Source organism: Triturus cristatus, chromosome 4_1, assembly GCF_964204655.1.
Source record: "Triturus cristatus chromosome 4_1, aTriCri1.1, whole genome shotgun sequence".
Lineage (NCBI taxonomy): Eukaryota > Metazoa > Chordata > Amphibia > Caudata > Salamandridae > Triturus > Triturus cristatus.
Window position 1 is genome coordinate 355,561,255 of NC_140585.1, and position 25,174 is coordinate 355,586,428.

Consider the following 25,174-nt stretch of genomic DNA (forward strand, 5'->3'; position numbering starts at 1 on the left):
CCTCACAGCTATCGGCCATTAACCATGCCACGTATGCGCCTGGCTTGAATCCGGCGTATGAGATGGATAAATTCCTGCTTCCCGGCGGAAATTATAACAGGGCACTTTACTCCAGCTCGGCTGGACGGACCCTTACGGGCCCTACTAAGATTGCGGTACGGATCTGGAGGGCGGCCAATGTAGCCATGGGCTGGAGTGAGCGATTAACATGTGCTACTCCCCTGTTTGCCTCCGACCGACTGGGAAGCCTCTGGACAACGAAGGGGTTTGAACGTTGGGACACGATTGGTATTAGTAGAGTGGGAGACTTATGGATTAAGGGTGCGGTTAAAACATTCGCGGCGCTCCAGAGCGAATACGAACTTACGGAAAGGGAGTTCTTTCGCTACGCCCAGGTTCGGCATGCCCTGCTCTCTGTTTTTGGGGAGGGGACCAAGATCCCGGCTTCTTCGCCCCTCGAGGACCGCATACTCGATGGTCATGTCCCCGACAGTACTATCTCTTTAATTTATAAAAAACTTATCAATAATCGGGCTGACCTCTTGGTGCGCCTCCGGGAGGCGTGGACGGGGGATGGGGTGGAACTGGACGACGAGGACTGGCAGTCCGCACTGTCGTCCCCCAAGGAAGTGGCCATTCCGGCCCGTCTCCGCCTGGTCCAGCTTAAGATTCTCCACCGGGTGTATGTGACGGGTCCCCGTTTGGTCTCGATGGGATTTTCTGAAGACGGGCTCTGTAAGCGGGGATGTGGGCTCAGTGCCACCTTTCTCCATATCCTTTGGGAGTGCCGCGAGGTGGCTGAATACTGGCGCCGGGTTCATGTGGTCATGGGACAAGTCACCGGGGTTGCGCTGTTGCCAGAGGTGCGTCGCTGTGTCCTGAATGTGTGGGAGCCCAATGATTATAACGCGGCTCAGACTCAGTGGGCGGCCCTGGGGAACATGATTGCCAAGAGAGATATAGCGCAGCTATGGGGTTCCCAGCGGCCTCCCACCGTGTCCGTATGGAAGGAGAACATGGACTGGTGCATGTTCAGGGAGAAGACTGTGTATGTGGCTCGTGGTAAACCGGGGGCATGGGGTAGAATCTGGGGGCAATGGAACACGTATCGTGGGGGTATCTGTACTCCCCCCCTAGTGGACACCGATATTGCTTTGTCCCCCTGACCCTTGATGGTTCCTTGCGACTTTTGGAATAACCGAATATAGACGTTCCTCTCCCGTGACCCCCCCCGACCTATCAGTACTCCTTCCTCTTGATAGCTATTTGAAGGTCTGAAGTAGAGTCCCCCGGAGGTAGCCTGACCCACACTTTGTCCTTATGCCTCGCCTTTTGTTTTTATTTGTTATTTATGTTAAACCTATGTATCCTGCTTCCCTAGGACTATCCGGAGCCGTGTACGGGACTGGGCCCCGGGAGTCGACTACTGCCTTAAGAACTGTATGATCCTTTCGGAATCTAGCGGCCGGCCCTGGTGGTTGTAGGCCCATGCTTGTAATTGATTTATTGTTCAATAAAATTTTCAAAAAAAAAAAAAAATCTTACACTTGAAAAGAAAAACCTACAGGCGGTCTTATGTTTTTGTCGGCTAACAAGGGGGTAATGTACTGTGATAGAAAGGTGGGAATAGTCTGAGTTTGTTAAAGGCGATATAATATGTGAGAAGCCGAGAGGTCTAGTGGCATACAGGTTTTAGGTAACCTATTGTAGGTCTGTAGGGCGTGAAGTTCAGTTGCAGAGTATATTTTACATGAAATAGAGGAGTCTAGCAGGAGAGCCAAGGTTACTGGTGCTGGGTGCAGTCTAGGCCCAAACCATCTTGACTGTCAAGACAGTCGTGCCAGCTATGCAAACCAAACTAAGCAAGGCCGGATAAAGCCCACCAGCGTGTGAGGAGTGGTTTCCTCAGTGAAGCACTTGCATTACATTAAGGATTAAAAAACAAAAGGGGAAGTGAAATTGGAGAAATTTAAGCCCAGTCATTCCTGATTTACCCAGAAGGCTTTCCTTCTGGTGAAGACTACTGGGAAAATAATATAAATTAAAATAAAAGGTGAGAAAAGCACAAAAAAGACAATGCAGATATTGAACGGTGGCCCTTACAAGGTGGTGCTCAATTAGACAGAACGGAGCCAGGCACCTCCAATAAACGAGCGTGCGGGCTCTGTACAAGGAAATAAGTATGCCCTTGTAGTTTGTGTGGTAAAGCCAACATCCTTGATGGCTGAATCTGGCACAGTTGTGTTATGCAATTTAGGTTATTATATGGTATGTCTATAGCACAAACCTAGCCAAAAGGTCGCTGTACATGGTCCATCAGTGCTCCAGTACCTGTCATTTTCTGTACTATCCTCCTCTGTCCCACACCCAGCAATATGTTTGATAGGACCTCTAACTTCCCTTTCACTGAATTCACTTCAGATGCAATACAATCAAAAATTTGCTTTATTCGACAATACAGGTCGTAAAAGCATTGAGCATTAAACACTGGTGAGAACAAGGAGAAACATTTATACAAATGATCTTGAATAAAAGACCAATTTATCCTGATGCATTATGATACATCAAAACCTTAAAATAGAAGGCAGGAACTGAGATATAATTAATTAATAAACATTAAAATTAATAGTTGCACAACAGCTCAATAATAAAAACTAATTTCTCAGCCACAGATTGAATAATTCCGCATTCAATCATTTACAGTCATTAATTGAGATCTTATAGACCACATCTATCTCAAAAACATTGCTACTGGAATTGCATAGCAGAGTGATGTCTGCGCCGGCCATACTTTCCAAGGGCCATTATAAGCGGGGCAGACAAACAATACATGTGAGTAGGTTTCTTCTGAATCATTGCAATTAGTACATTTATTGTCCCCTGATGTAGTCCATTTAGCAGTAAAGGACTTTAGTGGTGGACAACCCACTCTAAATTGAAAAAACAATTTATGAGCCAGGGGCTTTGAATTGCATCCCTGTAATACTCTAGGCTCACCCAGGATTTAATTTGTAAAAAGCTTCCCATCAATGTTGTGCAACCACTTCTATTTACATCTTTTTCAACCAGTTCTTAGTATCTTTCCTTGACTGTATCTCTTGGTGAGAACTGGGAGCTAGACGGAGTTTACCACAGATGCGACAAACCCATGGTGACCAAGAGACTTCTGCACGAAGCCAGCTAACTTTATGAAAATAATCAACCTCGATCATATCCCTAAGACCTTCTGCAAAGGTAGCCAGTTCCAGCGTACACCAGATTCTGCACCCCAGTATAAGATAGGGTAAAGCCTAGCCAGATCTACCAGTGATTTTCTGCCTAGATCATTCCGTAGAGGTACCATAGGCGTACTTTGTGGTAGACATGTAATCAAAAAGGAAGAACTTCTCGGATAAAGCTAGCTGTGTGAGGGTTCTCAAAGCCACATAATTCTGCCCCATATAAAACCGAGCTTTCCTTTGCATTGTAAATCTGCAACAGCGGGCTAAGAGGCTTAGTCAAAGATGTTTTAAATCAATTACTTAAAACCCCAGCTAATTGGCGGTGCTTTAGTGTCACGGTCAATATGTGGCCTCCACCTCAGTTCCTTCTGGAGAGTAATACCTTGGTAAATAAATGGGTCTAACTGTTCAAGGGGAGACCCGTCCATTACTATGCTACCCTTGAACGATCTGTGCGGATTAAAAGTCATAAACGTAGTTTTGCTGGGTTTATTTTTAAGCCCCTTAAAAAGCAGAAATATTCAAAACGCTACTGCGCACACTGACCACTGTGTGCACACTGTGACCAGCTAGGTTTAGAAATAATATGCGTGTTGTCTGCGAACATTAAAATCGGGATCCTTTTACCTGCTAAAACTGGGGCATCAGTGGAGGTGAAAGATCAACATTTAGAAACGCCATTAATAAAGAGTGAAAATAGTGTGGGTTCCTTTACATAACCTTGGCGAACTCCCTTCTCTACAGGGAAGGGGACAGTTTTATTCCCCTGTGCTCCAGAACGAATTTGTGCGAAGTTTTCCTCGTGAAGACGGACAAGTCAGGTCACAACTTTTTGGATCAAGTCTATTGGACTTACTGGCCTATAATTTCCTGGCAGGGACTTGTCCCCTTTTTTATATACAGGGATGATCTACGCCCCCGCCAGGTATCGGAATGGGGGCACCAAGGGCAATAGCATTTGCTAACATTATTATATGCCAGCTCCATTTAGCCATATCCTGCAAGAAAATGTCTGCGGGAACACTGTCCATTCCTGGCGCTCTCCCACTTGTGATGGTACTTAGGGCTGCACCCACGTCCGCTAAGTCAAATGCTTGATCAGTTGAGTAGTAAACAATCGGGATGGGCTCACAGTCCTCTGAATTATCAGCGGCATATTATGAAGCAAACTGGTTTGCCCAAGTGTGGGGATCTACATAATTTTGAGGGGAGGTGCAACTCCACCTCTACCCCATTTTACCAGGTTCCAGAAGCGTTGTGTATTATTCCTGCTACAAGGTAGTTTTAAATCCTGCCACCTATTCTCATCCCAGATTTATTTCGCATTTACCCTCACCTTCTGGTAAGTTTTTCTAGCGTTTTGCACTCTAGCTGATTTACCTGATCTAATAGCCTCCCCCAGGGATCCACAGGCTTGTTTACACCCATTGTACCAGTGGTGCTATGGCTGAGTACCTTTCGTCTTGGCCCTCATTGGTCTTTGGAAATATGAGCGCAATTGACAAATAATGCATTATGCAGTAATGTTATTTCTTTAAGAGGCTGGAAGATGAGGAGTGAGCTCTCCAGCTCTGCTAGAATATTTTCAACATCGCTGGTGATAGCAGACAATATTTCCGGCCTTTCTAAAATCATAGGCTATTTTAGTCACTGCATGTCATTGGTAGGTTGCAAATCACCAGCGGTGAATGAATTATAGGTTGTTTGTGCCTGTAATTTCCCAAATTCAAACAGAGCATAATGGATTGTGGTCACTCTCCACACGGTCCAGCGCAGCCAAAACTCAAGAGTGTGCCATAATGTTTAACTAATTAAAAGATATTCTATACGACTTGAGTGGTGGCCGTTGGTAAATGTATTAGCCCCTTGCCCGTCGGAGGTGGTTCTACCGTTGGCTGACCTTAAGCCCTGTTCTAAGCATATAGCTTTGAGTTGATTGCTACTTCTGTCCATCTTTTAATTGGAGATATTTTCAGGCATGGGATTCCCCACAGTGCATATTCCTCCCCCGTCATTTTCCTCAAAGTCAAGGGGCTCAAAAGTCTAGTTTAAGTCCCCCGCTATAACAGAGGCAGCCCAGGAGATATCTAAAAACTCCCCTAAGGCATGTATAGTTTTGGACCTTCGCCCCCCGCTATGTCCTCTTGCATATACAGGGCAATATATCATTACTCTCAATCGGAAGTGCCAGCATCTTAAGGCCAATATCCTGTCTAACCCTTATTGTTAGACCCAGATGGACGACCTTTTTCCCCTTGAATAGCTGGGATAGAATAGTTACCACGGATGACAAAGTGGTTCAACAGACCAAGTTTCTTGAAAAGCACACATCGTGCTTTTCAACAAAGGTGTTCCAGTCAAGGGAGAAAACCTTGGACCTCAGCTCTCTTTTAGCCCCAATAATGTCATTCTTTATTACAGACCGGCACCCCCTCACCCGCCGGATCCAATGAATGCCCTTATTTTTTAAGGTGTCCTCGTCCTCTTTGTGTAAACTGGGGAGGAGCTTTGGTATATTTACCAGGTATACTTTTCGTCTTATATCTGGGGTCATGGCGGAGAAGTGTGGTGCTGGGGTCATGTTTGCCTGATGGTAAGCAGAACTAGGTAGGGAACCTCGGAACTTACTAAAATTAGTATCAGTAGATTGCTGTTTTGAGCAACTCTACTAGGATGTCTAGAGTCTGGGTAAACTAGGTTAGCACTAAGAGTTAGGTTTTCACCACCTGCTCTACTTATATTATGGCTTATGTGACCCCCACTGTGACTGCCTCACACAGTCCAGCCTCCTAGATAGTTACCTGTGTAGTTAGATTGAGAGCCCAATTTTTTCTTAACATACTGCACATTAGTAAGTACCTTGCTTAGAGAATCAGAAAGACTACCAACAGTTGCTTAAAGCACTCTAATTTCCTGCACTAGATCTAATATTTGCAGGGATAATGATCTTTGTATGGATGCCTCATCTAACAGGTTTATTTGATTTGGTGGGATGTTTATACTATTAGTGTCACGACTATTTGGATGCAAGACTGGGCTTGCTACTAATTGAACGTCCTCAATTGGACGAATAATCACCTCTGTGCCCAGTTTTTGCACCCCACTGCCTGGGCTAATAGGCATGACTAGTGGATCTACATGTTCTCAAATTTGAGAAAAACTGTTGCTGCATGGAAAGGCGGACAGATCAACTGTGGGCTCTTGAGCTTCTGTGTCTCCGCTAGCAGATCTACTAGGTTGCGAGTCCGAGGTGTCAGGAACTTTGTTCCTGCTAGCAGCCCTTTCAAACCTAGCTGGTATACGGCCAGTGTGTATATGGTTTCTAGATACCTGTGTGTTGGTATATTTAGGTGAAGTATTAGGTGAGGTATTGGTGAGGGTTGGATCAAGAGGACCCTCGCATTCTGATAACAGGCTGTCAATTCGGTCTAATACTCCTCCCCCAGAGCCTGGGATTAAAGACAACATTGTCTTTCGCCTTCCTTTTGAAAACTTCCTTCAAACCTCCGTCAGAGATTTTGTGCTTTCCCATCACAATATAGTCCCACAGCACACAGGGGAAAAGAACAAGAAATGGAACACAGTAAACAGGTGGCACAGAAAAGGAGGACTGATAGTAATTCAAGCACAGTACCTTTTCGTCGTGAATGATAGATCGTAAACTGCTGGTGCGAGATGTCAAGAGGGTTGCCAAGCGCAGCCTCTTCTGGGCTGTGACGGGCGTGGACGGGCCCGCCCTTAGCCCGGGCGTGTCCCGCCAGCAGGGCCTTGCAGTCCGCTTTAGCACCTCCAGGCGCATGAGGAATGATGTGTGTGCACTCGTGTCGGCACTCGCGGTGGAGCCTGGGGTCCATGGTTCCTTCGCCCACCCGGCTCGTCAGGCAATAACCTTTGTTTAGGTCTCGCCTGATCCAGCGCATGCGCTGGTCTGGCAGAGACATTTAGTGTACGGGTTTTCCAACTGCTGCCTGTGGTCTAAAGCTTGCGTGCACGTGAGCCGCCATGTGTCTTTCCTCCACTGTGCTTGATCGCGATCACTTTCTCAGGCCGCGATTTTCATGTATCGGTCTAACATTTTCTCTTGCTCGGCACTGCTCTTTTATTATCTCTGTTTTGCTTTATCTTTTCCTCTTACTTTGTTTCAATATAGCATTTCTTTTTTATTTGTGCTTTCTATCATTTCCTGATTCTATTTCACTCGTATTCTCTTTCTCCACCTCTATCATTCCTTCCAAGGCCCTGATTACAAGTGGCCTGGTTAATTGAGTCTCGCTCAATCATTCCCTCTTATTGGGTCTTTCTTCCGTTCCATCTTTGGTTTTCATTCTGTTTCACTCGAGCCTACCCTCTTTGCTGGTTTCACTTTCATTCGCTCTCGTTCTATCATCCCCCTCAGCTTTGCTCTTTCATTCCCTCTTTCTGCATCTTGTTCTGTCGCTCCCTCTTTCCCTCTCGCTCTTTAAGCCTTTCTCCCTCTCCTACTGCCTTCTTGTTTCCTTTCCCTCTGTTCCAGCCTGTCCTCTCTGCCCCCACAGTGCTCACCAAGAGGCTGCTGCAGCCCCGTCTCCTGCAGCCAGGCTCTGCCCAGGGCCTCTCTGGGGGGAGATGTTAAGGCATAATCAGACAGCTAGGACCACAGGCAAGCCTGAGCCTGCTGCAGAGAAGGGTAAGTGAATTAAGGCTTCATAAACTGCTGCAGCCTCTAAGCCACAGTTATAGCCAGAGGGGCGCCCTCGCTGGCTCCACCAGGTGCTTGTGTGTGTGGGGGGGGGGGGGGAGGGGTGGGGGCTGCTAGTGGGGCTATGTCTGTTCCCTGTCTTACTGTGTTCCTATATTTGGTGTTTTTGATGGACAGATGCACGTTTCTCCATGCTCAGGGGTAACAGAAATGCCGGTTTACTCTGGCAATTATTGCCTCAAATAAGACGCAACATTGCTTCTAACGAACAGGCCTTCTGCAGGTTTACAAGGGTTTTTTGCTATGCGCGGGTCCCTTTGGGAATAGTATTTATCAAGAAGCCGTCCGACAAACCCAATTTCTCTCTGCTCTGGTGAAGGCCAGACTAGTACATGTTTGACCTGTTAGCAATCTCCGTTTGCCAGCATTGATTTCTGTTCTGGTTAGAGCGGTAGCTCGTACATCATCATTCATTATGTTGTCAATATGCGTAGCTAGGGCGATAGATAGCGACGTGCCAACAGATTTTGGTTTTGAACTTGCTGACCTGGTGACTTCCTCTATTACGCATGTATGAATTGCTGAGTTCTACCTTTTGTGTTACGAGAAGGATATGCACGTTGATGCACTTACGTCATCAATTCGAGTTTTCCTATTATACAGTTTCTGCAGAAACAAAAGGTTTTTTTCACCTGACTGAATGTGCGTAAAACCTGCATCTTTAGTTTTTAAATTTTTCCAGGAGCTCATAAAGACCATAAAAGAGTACATAACACAAATCAATAATATGCAGGCATTCAAATTTAGCAGTAACTTGGATAAAGGTTGAATAATTAGATCCATAAATTGAGTAGTGCATGAAAGGGAAGTAGTAACAACAACACACGAGTAATCCGGCAAATAATGCATCAAATCATTCTTATGTCTGACAAGAATTAAGACAGTTAATTCATAAAGTGACTTGTGCGTAAAGAGGAGTAGTATTAAGGCGACTAATAACGAATCCAGTTCCTTGTACATCAAACAACTCATTTATATGTACCTCTTTAAGAATACTAAAATAAAACATTTCTTGCCCACCAAATTTCGCAATCTTACAGCAGACCAGAATAATTTATGAAACATTATACAAATTAGTTCTGATTACAGTAATTGGAGAAGTAAAGCTGGCCTGCATGTTCTGATGTTCAGGAACCTAAGTAATGGGATTAAAAACAGTTCACAGACACAGTGTACAAATTACAGAAAAAAAGCAATGTAGCATTGATTGTGCTGATTGTGAATCGCAAGGCGCTAGGACCTCTTCTCCATTAACGTCTTTAGGATTAGAGACCAGAAGGGCTAGATTTGAACCTAACAAGGTAATATCTCTGGTAGTGATGTGGTAAAAGACACATAGGACTCCATGCGGTCAGTGGTAATTAAAATGTGGTGGATAGCCACTGCCTTCTTGCTACACTCTAGCGCTTCTCTTCTTTCCAACATGATAAAGAATTCTGTTTTAAATTGAGCGTATTCTAAAGCACTGATATTCCGTGGGTTATTGGAAAGTTCAGGGCTCCCTACCACGCTGAATTAGTCCTTTCTATATTTCAGCCATGGACTATTCAATGCATAGTCATGTGAAGTCAATCAGTGATTACATACTGGCTAGGAAGGGTTTCAGATTTTGACCAGATGGAAGGCCATAGCATAAGTGGTGTTAACCTGACATGATCTTCCAAGTACGGTAAACCTAGTTCTGAATGGCAGGCATATGTGGGCACAGAGAAGGGTCAAATGACAGTCTTCTCAGGAACACATTCTCACTAACCTGCATGTGTGTTGTGTTACAATTCTCCCACATCAGCACAGAAATACAGTGTGCTTTGTTGATATTAATCATCGCATCTAAGGGGTTAGAACCTAACTTTGCAGGGAACCTAAAACTTGTCTAAATGGTTAGATCAAATTCGGCTTTCATTACTTTCATTAAATTCACCCAATGACACTTATAAACATGTAACCCCAGGTACGTGAAAGGTGGTGGATGCAGATGTTTGGTCGAGGACTCATTTTGCCTGTTGAAAACAAGTACAATTTTCCCCAGAGGAAAAACTAATGGAAACCTGCGGAAATAGGTGTGCAAACTTACTTCCTGATTAGTGGGATTTGGCTGTTTGCTTTCTCTAGGTTTAAAACCAGTGGTGGAAGAGGCAGACTGCTAACATCACGTGTATTTTGATCACTCACATTACAACTTGGGGAGATTTATCAGACAGAGATATTGGAATGAATGAGTCTGCAAGTTAGTGAGTTTATGATATGGGTAGGTGCACAATTGGTAGACCGTACATCCATACCCATAATAGACTAGAGCTACAAAACTAATAGATTGTAAGAGTTTTATAAGCCTTTCTAAAATTAAGATAGTAGTTCAGCGATTTTAGTGGGACGTGAGGGATATGCATATAAATCCGCTTTCGTAATGAATGAAAAAATTATTAATTATGGCTGAGTCTGTACAATGATACGTCAGAAGACCACAGAACAATTACTATATTTCTTCTTTCGATTTTTAACATTGGTTCTCTGCAAGGCCTGTGTCTATTGAAAGCCTTTCTGCAACTTGGCACATAGATTTGTTTGCTATTCCAAATATTAGAAGCGTTGTTTAATATAATGTGCCCTTGTTTGTGTTCAATTATGGTTCGAAAAAAGGGATTGGTGGAATGCTTGAATAAATCTTAGCCCCAGGTATTGACTCAGGGCGTAGTCAGTTCATCGTTCTTTTACCCGCCATGCCACCTCAGACAAGAACCAGACACACGCAAATCAGTCACGATTCTGCTCCACTAGGTTCAGTGCAGTTTGAACAGTCAGACTAGGCTCTCTCTGAAAGGGATTACAAGCAATCTAAGACCTTATAAGTATTTAGTTATGCAGCATAATATCCTTGGTGCAACTACATCAACTGTTGCATGGCTAAACACTTATAAGGTCCCAAAAGCAAGACCTATTGGCTAGTGTAGGCCATACTGCTCCCTGCCTCCACAATGGTGTTGCTAATGGGTGGAGGAGCTGAGGGCCTTTGCCAATGCCTAACCTCTGCAGCATGTGCATGCCACACCTCGCTCCACAAGCAGCTGGTTGAGAAGGAGAGGCTGCAGCAAGTCTATCACTATTCACCTTCATTCTAGCACCAGGAAGGTCTCCCACCTCGGAGTACTCTACTTCTCCTCAGTCAAATTCATTAACATACGGAAACCAAAAAATAAAGACTTGTGCATACTGGAACACACTGTACATCATGAATAAAATGATAATTCAACCTAATCTGAGAGCAGGTAACCGGTCTCAATTATTAAAATACAAAATTCAAGTTATAGTTCAAGACTAGACTATCAAACTGACCATTTAAACGTTTAACAATTTTGCTATTAAGCTCCCAAAACCAAATAAAGCACAAATCCCTAGACCAGACATGTGAACTCTAGAGTAAGGTCAAAGTGTGAGACAGAAATTGGTCAAAGAAAACAAGTATCTTCCAATGGCTAAAAATCACATTGAGTTTAAGACAAACCTCAACTTTGCCAATGCAGACTATTTGTTATCTAATTCTTTATGACCTTTATGAAGCAAATATTGCCCCAGACAACATTTTTTTAAGGGGCATTTATGTTCTTGGTGTGATCAAAACTGTTTAGCACTACATGAGGTCAGCGCAACGCCCGAGACATAAGTGGCATGAAGTGGCATGATGTGGCCACTGTGAGCATGTAAAAAGCTTCCCTGGATCCCTGCCTGAGGCTGGGATATTTCAAAGATTATGAATCTGCGAAGAATAAAAAAAACACTGCCGCAAGAGTAAATTATATTGAATTTAAGCGGAGACCTCATTCTAGCTGTGTAAAAGACAACACACATTCTCAGATGACCGCTCGGAGATAGTTAGCTCAGTGGGTGAATACTTTGGTAGACTCACCATCTTGGTCCTCCTTGGACCGTGCTCGCTGACTCCTGCTTCCTTCCACGTGGTCTGGTGCTCCAGGGCCTGTAATTGGAGTAGGTGAAGTCATGAGGACGACGGGCTGATGCCATTTAGGTATTGAGTTTGACAAGCAGATCTCTACAAGCATCTACACAGCATATGTTTCTAGGTTCTACACTTGCAGGGTTATTCCTAGTGAATGCACAGCCAAGGCAGTGGTCTTTCAACCTACATTGTATCTCTGGCCTTTGTCTTTTTGTGAACAGGTCTGAAGATGGCTTAAGCCAAGGAATGGCATGATATAGACAGTTAATGCCAAACATTGTTAAATGAAGTACTTTATTTGATGCACATCTTACAACATTCAGATTTCATTTACAATTATCCATCAGTGCTCTGGAACACTCCAACTGAACACCAGAGTCAGGGAGCAATTTTAAACTAACAAAAAAACGGTACTGAGCAGAAAAACAGAAACACTTCACTTTGCCAAATCAATTTTCCAGTTTATCCCCAGCAGGGGTCTCCAACCTTTTCTACCATAAGAGCTAATTCTGTTCAATGAAATTTATCCCAAGCTACTTTTATTATTAGTGTTCATTAGTGACCCCATAAGAAAAGATTACATTAGTGACCACCATATGCATGATTACCAGCAGTGATCACCTTGGTGAGTCTCGCCAGTATGTAAAAAAACAAAAAACGGTCAATTTGGAATTCCCCCATGAGGGATATAGATATATATATATATATATATATATATATATATATCAGCACTTCCCTATGCTCCAAAGGGATACTATTGGTAATAGGTCCACCCAATGCTGCATTATTTATTACTCAAATATAATTTTCTCCAAACATCGGCTTATGACTTCTGAAAATGCACACATTTTCACTACAAATGCATGCTTTTTCAAGTTTGGTACATACATTCGAACAGCAACATCTTCTAATTTTGTAGGCTAGGCTGCACAGGTGAGAGATACCTACAGGTAGCTTGAGAGCTACCAGTAGATGACAAGGTATTCGGAGAGCCCTGATCCACAGTAAAGGTGTCGTCATGCTTCCATGCAGTAAACTTCAGGTCACTCCCTTGAAAGAATGTATGGAAACATGCAAGTATAAAGCGGCATAAAACAGAGTAAAAAAACAAAACAAGAGTTCAGTAAATGATGCAAGCATGAAAGTGTACACAATCCACACACGTTCTGTTTCAGTAAGGCGGACATTGAGCAGCTAGCATGCATCTAATTGAGAGGTGTGAAGCAGAGGTCTTCATTTTAAGGAATCAACCCAGCCCTGGGCTACGGAGGAGAGGTCTGGATTGGTTTGGGGCACTAGTAGGCGATTCGAATTTAACCTGGGACCACATTGGTCTGATGGAGCCAAAAAGTTTAAAGACGCTTGCCTCTATCAATTTTCACTATTAAATGAGATTTACAGTACTAACTTAGACAAAATGTGCAAGATCGAATGAAGATGAAAAACATGAGATCCTTCACTGCATCGTAAAAGCATTCAGAAATGTTTTGAAACGTAAAAATGTGATAAACATAGAAAAGAGAGCAGAGAAATAATTGAATGCTCATGAAAAGTATTAAGAAAATAAAATGTGGTTAAAGTGCTGCTGATTACCCAACGTGACATAGGGATAAAAATGCTTATAGTGAATATAAATAAATGCGCTTAAAATGTTTAGCTTAAAGATGATTAGAAAAGTTTTGTCACAATGACATAAAAGTACGTAAACCATAAGAATAAAGGTGCTATGCATATTAATCCTTTTGGAAATTAAAATGTGTGAAGAACAAATTACTTACCTTCGGTAACAATGTATCTGTAAGAAACATTATTTAGTTAGATTCCTCACCTTAGAATATCCCCAGGCGTCAGGCTGGATCCGGAAAGATTTTGTCAGCAATACCCCTTGCGTGTCGCTAGGCGTTGTCTGCGGCTCTGCGTCCGTCGTCGGCATGACGGAGTACTTAGACGCCGCCCTCACGCGCTGACGTCAGTTCTTGTACATAGCTTTCTGCGCCAGGAACGCAGAGTCATGCAAGAGACCGACACTGGTGCCAAAAAAGTCTAGGGCCCTGAAAAGGATAACCTTAACCCTAGATGTCGGTTCGCAGAACGGGGAGGATGGGTGGGTCGGTGAGGAATCTAACTAATGTTTCTTACAGATACATCGTTACTGAAGGGAAGTAACTTGTTCATCTGAAAGAAACACGTTAGTTAGATTCCTCACCTTAGAATAGATACCTCAGCAATACCACCCCCGGTGGTGGGTCTTTGAACCAAAATCACACCAGAAAGTCCTGGAGAACAGAACGGCCAAAGAAGCAGTCTCTCCGGACTTGGCTGTCCATGCAATAATGCTTGGCAAACGTGTGCAGCGAGGCACACGTCGCTGCCTGAGATGTCCTGCAAGGGGACTCCCCGACCCAGGGCAGTCATCGCCGTTGTGGCCCGAGTGGAATGGGCCCTCAGCCCAACAGGAGGTTCCCTTTTAGCTATGGAGTAACAAGCTTTGATGCACAAAATGACCCACCGAGAGATGGTCCGCTTGTGCACCGCCCGCCCCTTCTTAGCGCCCACGTAGCCAACGAAGAGTTGGTCATCTACCCGGAACGGTTTTGTGCGGTCCAGATAGGAGAGCGCATGTTTTGGGTCCAGCCGGTGGAGCCTCTCTTCCTCTTTCGAGGGATGCGGAGGCGGAATAACGGTGGGCAGCATAACAGATTGCCCGATGTGAAAGGCAGTCACAACCTTAGGAAGGAAGGAAGGAAGGGCGAGTGCGGAGCACAACCTTGTCCGGATGGATAGAAAGTAAAGGAGGCTTAGAAGAGAGGGCCTGGAGCTCACTCACCCTTCTAGCAGAGGTGATGGCTACCAGAAAAGCAGTCTTAGGCGTCAACAGACTAAGAGGACAATTATGAAGTGGCTCAAAGGGAGCGCACATCAGATATGTCAAGACAAGATTCAAATCCCACTGAGGCATTACGAAAGGGACAGGAGGAAACATGTGATTAATGCCCTTAAGGAATCGAGAAACAGGGGATTTGAAAAGAGAAGGCTGATCAGGAAGCCGGAGGAAGATAACCTTTAAGAGTGCCCAGAGCAGAGCCCTGCTGGGCCAAAGAAAGAAGGAAGAGAAGAACCTCAGAAAGAGGGGCGGAAAGGGGATCCACAGCCTTTGCTGTGCACCATGCTACAAATTTATTTCACCTACAGGCGTATACCGCTTTAATGGAGGGACGCCTCGCTGCCAGAATCACATCGCAGACTTCAGGAGGAAAGTCAAATGGCATCAACTGCCGGCGCTCAATCTCCACGCATGGAGGTGGAGACTGCACAGGTTCGGGTGGAGGACCGTCCCCTGCTGCTGCGACAGAAGGTCCTCCTGAAGAGGCAGACGGATCGGGGGATCGATTGACAGACTGAGTAGCTCGGGATACCAGTACCTTCGTGCCCAAACCGGAGCCACCAAGTTGACTTGGGCCCGGTCGCGCCTGATCTTCAGCACTCTGGGCAGAAGTGGCATAGGCGGAAAGGCGTACAATAGACCGCAACTCCACTCGTGACGAAAAGTGTCCCCAAGCGAGTGCCGCCTTGGAAACTCCAACGCGCAGAACTGCTGACATTGCGCGTTCTCTTCGGTGGCGAATAGATCTAACCAAGGCTCTCGCCACTGCCGAAAGAGGCCTTGCGCCATGTCCGAGTTGAGACGCCATTCGTGATCCATCATGTACCGGCGGCTGAGTTCGTCTGCTCTGGCGTTCAGAGAGCCCGCCAGATGTTGAACCACCAGGGTGATGCCCTGATGTTCCAGCCATGTCCAGAGGCGCAGAGCCTCCTGACAAAGGGTCCATGACCCCACCCCGCCCTGTTTGTTGCAATACTACATGGCGGTGGTGTTGTCCGTGAACACCTGCACCACACTTCCCCGGACAACGGGAAGGAATGCCTTCAGTGCAAGTCGGATCGCTGTCAGCTCCAAGAGGTTGATATGGATCCAAGACCCCGCCGGAGACCAGAATACTCTGATCTCCGCCTCCCCCATGTGGCACCCCCCATCCCAGGAGGGACGCATCAGTCACCACTACATGCTCCGGGTGGGGTAGGGAGAGTTATCTGCCGCTGACCCAATCGCGGTTCGTGAGCCACCACTGCAACTGTTTTGCAGTGCCCTCCGAGATCAGGACATGGTCGGACAGGTTGCCCAGATGCTGGGCCCACTGAAACTTCAGGTCCCACTGCAGAGCCCGCATTCGCCACCTGGTGTGATGCACTAACAGGATGCAGGAGGCCTTCAGAACCAGAAGCCGCAGCACCAACCTGACCGAAACCCGGGATAGAGGCTGAAAGATGGGAATCAGAGCCTGAATATCCCGGACCCGCTGCTCCGGAAGATAAGCCCGGAACTGCGCCGAGTCCAGAACCGCCCCGATGAAAAAGAGCTTCTGGAACGGACTCAGATGCGACTTCGGCACATTGATGGTGAACCCCAGCGAATGTAGGAGGTCGTCCGTAGTCTGGAGGTGGGAGAAGACTGCCTGGGGCGAGCCCGCCTTCAATAGCCAGTCGAGATAGGGGAAGACTGGAACCCCTAATCTGCGCAGATGAGCTGCGACCACCGCTATCACTTTCGTGAACACCCGAGAGGCACTGGTGAGGCCGAAGGGGAGCACCGTGAACTGAAAATTCTCCTGACCCACCGTGTACCGCAGGTAACGCCGGTGGGCCGGCAGGTTGGGAATGTGAAAATAAGAGTCCTGCAAGTCCAACGCTACCATCCAGTCTCCAGGGTCGAGGGCAGCCAGAACCTGAGCGAGGGCAGCCAGAACCTGAGCTAGGGTAAGCATCTTGAACCGTTCCTTCCGGAGGAAGACGTTGACGCTCCTGAGGTCCAAGATAGGGCATAGGCCCCCTTTGCCCTTATTGGGAACCAGCAAGTAGTGGGAATAGCAACCACAACCTACTTCTGGACCAGGAACGTGCTTGACGGCCCCCTTGGCCAAGAGGGCTGCAACTTCCTCCCGTAGAAGATTCAAGTGATCCCCCGACATGCGGTGGCACTGCGGTGGCATGGCTGGAGGGGTCGTCTCGAAGGGGAGGGAGTAGCCCCTTCGGGCGATTTGCAGCACCCACCTGTCCGACGTGATGGAACGCCAGTGGAGCAGGTGATGGCGAACTCTGCCTCCCACTGGCGTGGAATGGGCCTGAAAGCACGGACTAGGAGGGCTTTGAGGCGGATGCTGCCGGGGTAGATGTGGACTGACCGGCACGTTGACCTCCAGTACCGCCTCAGCAGAATCCACGTCCGCGTGCAGGTTGGGTCTGCGGCCGGTGGCTAGGCGGACGTGAGGGGGCACCCCTTCCTTGGCCACGAAAGGGACGAAAAGCGGAAGTTAGCGGGCACGGGGCCGAGAGGCCCAAGGAGTTGCCGTAGCCCGGTGTCCTTGAAGCGCACCAGCGCACTATCCGGCTTTTCGCCAAAAAGGCGACGGCCATCAAAGGGCATATCCATGAGGGTGCTCTGGACATCCCCTGAGAAAGACATGGACCGCAGCCAGGCGTGGCAGCGAAGAGCCACCGTGGTTGACATCGCCCTACACAGCGAGTCCGTAGAGTCTAGTCCACATCGGATAGCATGTCGCGCTGCATCCCGCCTGTCGGCAAGAGCCTGGGCGAGCCGTGTCCGGGCCTCCTCCGGACACTGGGGCAGCATGTCCTCCACCGTATCCCACAGGGAGTGAGAGTAACGGTCCAAGAGGCAAGCGGTATTCAAAGACCGCAGTCCCAAACTAAGGGAAGAGAACAGCTTCTTACTGAACTGTTCAAGCCTCTTGGATTCCCGATCCGGGGGCATGGTCGGGAAGGATGACTGGGAAGTAGAGGCCTGGATAACCAGGCTCTCGGGCGTGGGGTGTTGGGACAGAAAGCTGGGGTCGCCCGGTGCAGGGCGGAGGCGCCAGGCCACGTTCCGATCCACAGGAGGTACTGTGGAGGGCTTGGACAAAGTGCCCTTCAGAACGTCCACGAGTGCCTCATTAAACTGCAGCAGAGGCTCCGAGGAGCTTGCTGACGGTTGGAGCACTTCAGTGAGGAGGTTAGTCCTCACGGCCACAGCAGGCAACTCCAGCCTAAGGGCTTCGGCCGCCTTGCGCAGCACCACGGAAAATGCAGCACCCTCCTCCGAAGCCACAGTCGGAGGAGAGATGAAGCCAGTGTCAGGGAAGGTGTCCAGACCACTGGCATCCCCCAGCTCATCTGCCCAGTCCTGTGATAAGCTGGCCTGCAGGGCCAGAGGGTCCTCAGACCCCTCCCAGTCGTCACCGTCATCCGATTCCTGGTAGACAGGTGGAATGATTGGAGCCGGGCGAAAGAGGAGATTGCCACCCATCTGCTTCTGACGTGGCGCCGCTCCGACGCCGGGCTTGGACCGGGACTGAACCGGGGAACAACGTTGTCCGAAGGCGGCGCCGGAGGTGGTACCAGAGGCGACGCCGGCGGAGGGGTCATGAGGTCGACCGGCGTCTCCTGGGAACCAGGCCTTGATCCCGCGGGGACCTGCGGCGTCGGGACCGGAGTCGACGACGGCTCCGGGGCCGGAGCCGCCGGCCCGCTAGGCCCCCCCAGTCGAGCCCACTGGGCCCGAAGGCGTGCCGGCAGGCGTCGACGGCGGAGCCAGGCCTCTCATGGTCGAGAGGAAGGCACTGATCTCCGCCGGAGTCACGTCAGTTCCAGGGACCGGCGGGTATGGGGACAGACGCGACTCCTGCGGCTCAGATGGAGCCGCGTGGGTGGTACCACCCGAGCCCTCAGCTGAGTCACGCGACCGTCGAGGGGAGCCCGAAGAGCGATGCCGCCTCTTGGACTGCTTACCATGCTTCGACTTACCCAAAGACTTGGAATCGGACGAGTGGTGGTGACTGCGGCTCCGCGACCGGTCCCTCGACCACCTCCTCGACCAGGACAGTGAACCGCGTGGAGCAGACTGCTGGTACTCCAAGAGCTTGCGGGACCGCTCCCGCCTAGCCTTCGAAGTGAGGGCCCGGCAGTCGAGGCACAACTCGGAATCGTGGTCGGCCACCAAGCAGAATAGGCACCGGCGATGATGGTCCGTAACCAACATCAGTCGGTTACAGGAGTCGCAGGGTTTGAACCCGGGCATCCTACCGGCACCAGAGTAGAGTCGACAAGAGACCAAGAGAGTCAAAAAGGTTTAGTCAAAAAATTACTAAGGGGTAAGCTCTTCCCAGATCGACGCTGTCTGGCGCGGAATAAAGAAGAACTGATGTCAGCGCGCGAGGGCGGCGTCTAAGTACTCCGACGATGTCATCCCGGCGCACGACGCCGACAGACACGGAGCCACAGACTACGCCTAGCGACGCGCAGGGGTATTGCTGACGAAAAACTTTCCGGATCAAGCCTGACGCCTGGGGATATTCTAAGGTGAGGAATCTAACCAACGTGTTTCTTTCAGATAAATGATATTCATGGGCAAATTATAGTTTTGAGTCATTCTTGGTGTGAGGTCCTTATCGAAAATGTGCTTACTAAGGTTATAGGAAATGATGTATGCATGAATTTGGCATTTTCTTATTGCAGGTCCTCAAGGATTTGCCACATGTCCTCTTAACATCCGAGCCGGTTAGCTCACAAAAGATTCATCGGAGGTTCTATAGTTTGTATGTAGGTTAGTTTGATATTGGGGCCAGAGAGAAAATAAATTGAACACTAGGATGATGAAAGTAATGTGTATGTAAGAATTTTATGTAGCTTTCGCTGGGTCAGACTATCAGACAAGTTACTTACCTTCGGAAATGCATCATCTGGCAGAGACAGTAGCTACAGATTCCTTACTTTAGCATTCTCCCCAGGCGCCAGACTGGATCTGGAAACTTTCCAGCAGAACCTCTGCGCGCCAGTTGAGGGCATTGTGCAACTCCGTAACTATGTCGTCCACCGGATGAGACATCAATGGAGTTCACATAAGCCCTTGCCCGACACACTGACGTCAGTTTCTTCTGTGACTAATTTCCACGTCAAAAAGCAGAGCCACCATACAAACTGGCTATTGACACAGTGTACGCGGCTGAGAAAAAGGAGTATGACTTTGTGGAAGAGTGTGGTGTCCTCCAATGTCGACCCACCCACATACTTGAGTCCCTGTGGGGTGAGTGCTTCCATAGGGCCAGCCCTCTGCGGGTCCGATCTAAGGAGGCATCTAGTACCAGGTTAAAATCCTCACCCCCCCCATCCGGACCTTACTATCTGGTGTGGTGAGACTCATCCCAACCGCCTGACAAAGGATTCCTGGTGGTCATTAGGAACATAGAGGCATCCAACTGTGAAAGTGTATTGGTGAAGGGAGATCTGCACAGACAGTATGCAGCCCACAATTTCAGAATGTCCTTGAAGGACCTGGCCTTGGAAGTGTGCAGATACTAGGATGGCCAACCCCGCTTTCTCACAAGGCCCAATAGACCAGAACGGACAGTCAAACCACTGATCACATAAGGTTCCAATCAAACAAGCGGACCCGATCGGCTGCATAGGTGAACACGCCTTATTTTCCGCTGCCAAATGGTCAGCTTGGGATACTGCAGACCGATCGGATCTCAGAGGCATAACTTACTCAGAGTCAATGTACTCCGATCAGAGGTCTTGTGAGTAACAATCACAACCCACTACACTCACAGCACACTTTAGGGTGTGTGCTGATACTTGCACCCCACGTGGCCTCCACTTATTTTTAGGCCACGTATTTACTTTTGGTCCTGAAGAAAGCCTAAAGAACCATCTTAAAGGCTGAAACTAGTAGACCTAAATATCAGGGTTACTAGGGTACATATCACACCCTTGTAATGATCCCGATCTTGTTTTTACTCATGTCCTAGGACCCTTCTATTAAAATGTTTTCAAAAGGGCATTCCTAAGAGACATTTTTAACTCAATCACTTTTCACATAGCACGCCACTTTCCTCTCACCAAACAACCTGCTCCGCTGTAACTCAGGCGTTGTAGCACAGCTGGATTACATTAGGTAATCCAGTTGGGCCCCAATGATGAAGCATGCCACCTACTAGGTAGGTGGGTGAGGGTTTTTTTTTTTTACAACAGTTGTTTACTCTCCTTCTCACTTCCACATAAGGTAACAGCAAAAAATTGTGTGCCTGAAGATACCTTGTCAAAAGAATGTCCATTTTGTTTCTTAAAATACTTGCTGGGGAAGAGGACAAGTTACTCTTTTTTCCTTGCTCTCTTCTTGATTATATATCCAATCCTTTTACAACAAGTGGGTCTCCTGTAGGAGGCGTATGTCACACTGGATTGCCTTCAGCTGGTACAGCAGCACCATTTTCTTTGCTGGTGAGTTTAGGCCACAGGAAACCCCAGAGCAAAGAAAAGCATTTTTGTTTTCTTTAAAGAAAATTTGGCGGTAGTCACGTTGGGTCTGGGAATCCTGATGGGAAATAAACACAAATAATGAAGCTTGGGTTGCCGGGCTTCGTTTAATTAAGCCCAAAAGTGGGCCTTGGCTTGCTAGAGCGGCTGAATTTCTCTGGTTTTGTATGAGTAAAATCTACCCCCAACTATAATGTCCTTGAAACCTTAGGTTGTTTTCAGTGAATATATATGAATACATCTGAATACACACCCACCCACATACATACATACATACACACACACACACACACACCCCCCCACATACACACCCACACACACACCCCCACATCCACCCACACCCCCACCCACATCCACACAGAAAAGAATCACGCTGACGTTCCTGAACATAAGTAGTACGAGGCGGAGCAATTAGCAACATAGCACAAGAAATGGGGTAAAATATAGCAAGGGGAAATCATACCCCTCAACAGAAAAACCAGCGAAGCATAATGAAGTTTAGCTAGTTGATTAGAAGCTTGAAAAGAGACTGGTAAAAACCACACCCTGCAGAAGGCAACAGGAAAGGGAACCTTCCCACACAGAATACAAAGGTGAACTGGACCCAAAACAGGCTGTGGTGAATAAAGGTCAATTATTGGAAAATACACTGTCAAAATGAACAAGGCCATCCAACACAGAAGCCAATGAAAGTCAAAAAACACTGTCCCAAAGGGAAATTAAGCTACATAAAGCATAAGGTCCAAAATCATGATTCAACAATTAAAAAGCCAATTGGAAAGAGCAGCAAATTAAAAACTATATACTCATATGAGGAACAGCAGTTCCACAAAAAACAGGATTCAACAAAATTGAAAGAATGAGAAGGGTAACAGTTGTAAGCCCAAGGTGAAAGGAAAAACAAGCACCAGTCCTGTGCATGATATGGCAAACGCAGTAGATCTAAGAATTGATGCAACTTCAGTAAAAAGACGAAAAAAATCATTAAATGAAGACGGAACTCCAAATGTGAAACCCATGGCAATAATAGAACCCTTGAAAATCCGGCTATACGAAAACGTACATCACAAACGTAAACAAATATGAAAGAACACCAAAGATGGACCCATTGGTTAGAAACCTATAGTAAGACCAAGAATCCATATGCAGATGGATGAAGCCATTAACTTACAGAAGGAACATGACAAAAGAAGGGAAATATAAACGTCCTGATGTCATGCAACAAGAGGCAGCAAGTTAAATATGTCTCATATATGTAACAATAGTACGCAGTACCTGACAGAATGAGTCTGAACAGTAATACAAGACTGATCGTAAAAAGAAAGATCGAAAATCTGAGACTCATGCATGACCCCATCAGATAAAGAATGTGGAATAGACCACCATAAAGAAAATCAGCAGGATGAAAACCGTAGAAGTAAAGAAAACAGGGACATAAGGGAAAAAGATGCCCTAGCGGAAATCACTGGTCAGGCCCAGAACGTTGATTGCCGAGTAGAGACCCTACCAGACATTCCACTGCTCCCGTGGAAACTTCTTTAGCATAAAGGGTGCTCCCTGAGAGAACCAGGAGAGGACAACCGTGCACCAGTAGTGGCATCTCAAACTACACAACCTTTCACACGCAGAAAGCAAGCCACAGGATTCCATAAGGGATAGCATTTAGTAAAAAGAATGGCAATATGCCTACCGCAAGTGCCCCTAAGAGCAGTTAACAGGTGAATGATCTTGATCGCAAAAGAATCTCCATCAAAAAAAGATCTTGACCTAGGTGTCCTTCAGCAGAGAACAGAAAAACCTATTCAATAGGTAGTAGACCCACATAAGGTCACAAAGAAAACCTGTTGTTGACAATGTATATACAAAGAAGAATAAGACATGCAAAAACAGGAATACCACAGAGTGACATGCTATACGGAGGCGACCCACATAGGGGCCCTCCAGGAAACTTAACAGAACACAGATGCTTGTCAGTGACAACACAGAAAAACAAGCTGAACAACTCAGCTATAGAATAACAGTTCTGTTTCTCTTCTCTCAACCTTCATCAAGTGTTTGCAGTACCCCTACTGTCTCTGAAACAGCGTAAAGCAGGTTCAGCTAGGGCGTGAAATAAATGGAGGCCATCAGCAGTCATGTCAACTAAAGTGGATTGGACTGCTCCTGAAAACCCAGTGGTAAGAAGTAAAGCCAGCTGGTGCAAAGCCACAGAAGAAGAAATGGCACAGCCAATGGTGGTGTTCATTTCACCCTGAATGATTAATTTAGCAGCTTGCTGCCTATTCGAAATCCACTGGGCCATATCTTTCAGATTAGCATCCGGGAGCAATGGCAACATTCATGCCAACGAATCCCAAAAGGCATGAGAAAAACAGGAGGCAAGATGTGTTAACGGAAAGTAAGCAGCACTGGTAGAAGATAAAACATGCTTTCCACAAGAACTCGGTCTAGCGAAGTATGAGGCAGACCATCCTAATCATGAGAACCCGTAGCGACCTGTACCACGAAACTGCAGTGGGTCAGGTGGTGAAGGAGAAAAACAGGGTCGTTGGAGGCAGGGAGGTGCTTGTGGGCAATAAAACGGTCCAAAGGAGCACCAGTTTCTGGCTTAGACCAGGCGCCTAACAAAACATCATGCAGCGCCTCACCAAAGGGCAACACCTGATTGGCCCGGTTGAAGAACTCCAATGAGGGGGGGACCATAGACTTTGCCACCAAAGGAAGAGACAAATCTAAAACTACAACCACCCTTTCCAACACGTTCAAAGAAGAGCAGTCCTCCCTGGCCAGGCCAGGATGTGAAAGAAGGCCAGGAGGGGGAAGACTAACCTGCTTGCTTCACCCAAATCAGCAATACAACTATCCACCATAGGAGGATCCAAAGACATTGGCTGCACAAGTTCAACCCCCCCTCTCCTCTTTCTCTCAAAAATTGTTCCACTGAACACTCATGCATTAGATTTGCACCAGACTGATCGATGCAGATCCGGTGTTGTACCAATGTCTGAAGACAACAGTGGAATGGCCTCAGAGTGCTGTGGACAGAATGATGGGATGGTAAACGTCTCAGGAGTGAACCCCGAAGAGTCGTGCACCAGCACAGTGTCTTAGTCAATAGGCGCCGCAGAAGCTAGCCCCAAAGCCAAGTCTGAGTTGCTCTGCACCGCCGTAACAAGCCCCGTAGCCAAGTCGGAGTCGATCTGAAATGCAGGTGGGAACCTGGAAGGACTGTGCTTCGGCATCGATGTGTTAAAGGGCTTAACTACAGCCTAGGGCATACCCACCAGAACGGACACAGTTGAAGCAACCGTCACCATCTTAGGGTGTGAAGGTACTCATGGCGAAGGTGAAGACCCAAAGGTGGCATGTAGAGCAAAGTAATTATCTCTCATTTGGGTTAAAGTCACCCCAGCCGTAGGAAAGGCAGGGAGACATGGGAGAGACTTTTGCATGGAGTCCTCAGCTTGAGGGCGAGGAGCCTTGGGAAACCACATCATGAGACAATGAGGCCGAGAGATGCCGCAACCTTGACTGTTTGCGATGCGACTTACCACAGGAGGCAGACTGTAAGCAACTTCTATGGGAATGGCTCAGTGAAGGGACTGTTGATTGCGAAGGAGAGAGAGATTGTTGAGATTCAGCAGATTAACAACCGCACCATCAGGAGCTTCATCTGTTGCTCCTGCAACACCTTCGGCTTTATTTGTTGACAGGCGTCGCACTCCTTAAAGTCGTGGTGCTCGCCCAAGTACCACATACAGACAGAATAAGGGTCCATGCCAAACATCTGTTGAGCAAACTACTCACAAGGTTTAAAACCCAAAGCCACAGAAAAAGGCATACTGTTCCAGATGAAAAAAAAAAAAACATCGCCAGAGGAAAAGCCAA

At 47.2% G+C, this 25,174-nt stretch overlaps 1 protein-coding gene across 6 annotated transcripts in view; it reads right to left on the bottom strand.

Annotated features, from left to right (window-relative positions):
• CAPRIN2 (caprin family member 2) overlaps nt 1-25,174 on the bottom strand; it is a 699,936-nt gene that overhangs the window by 150,542 nt on the left and 524,220 nt on the right. For all 6 annotated transcript variants that reach the window (XM_085652361.1, XM_085652359.1, XM_085652360.1 and 3 more), the window contains one exon: nt 11,864-11,932. In XM_085652361.1, the coding sequence (XP_085508487.1) occupies nt 11,864-11,932 (69 nt within the window). The remainder of the gene's footprint in view (nt 1-11,863; nt 11,933-25,174) is intronic.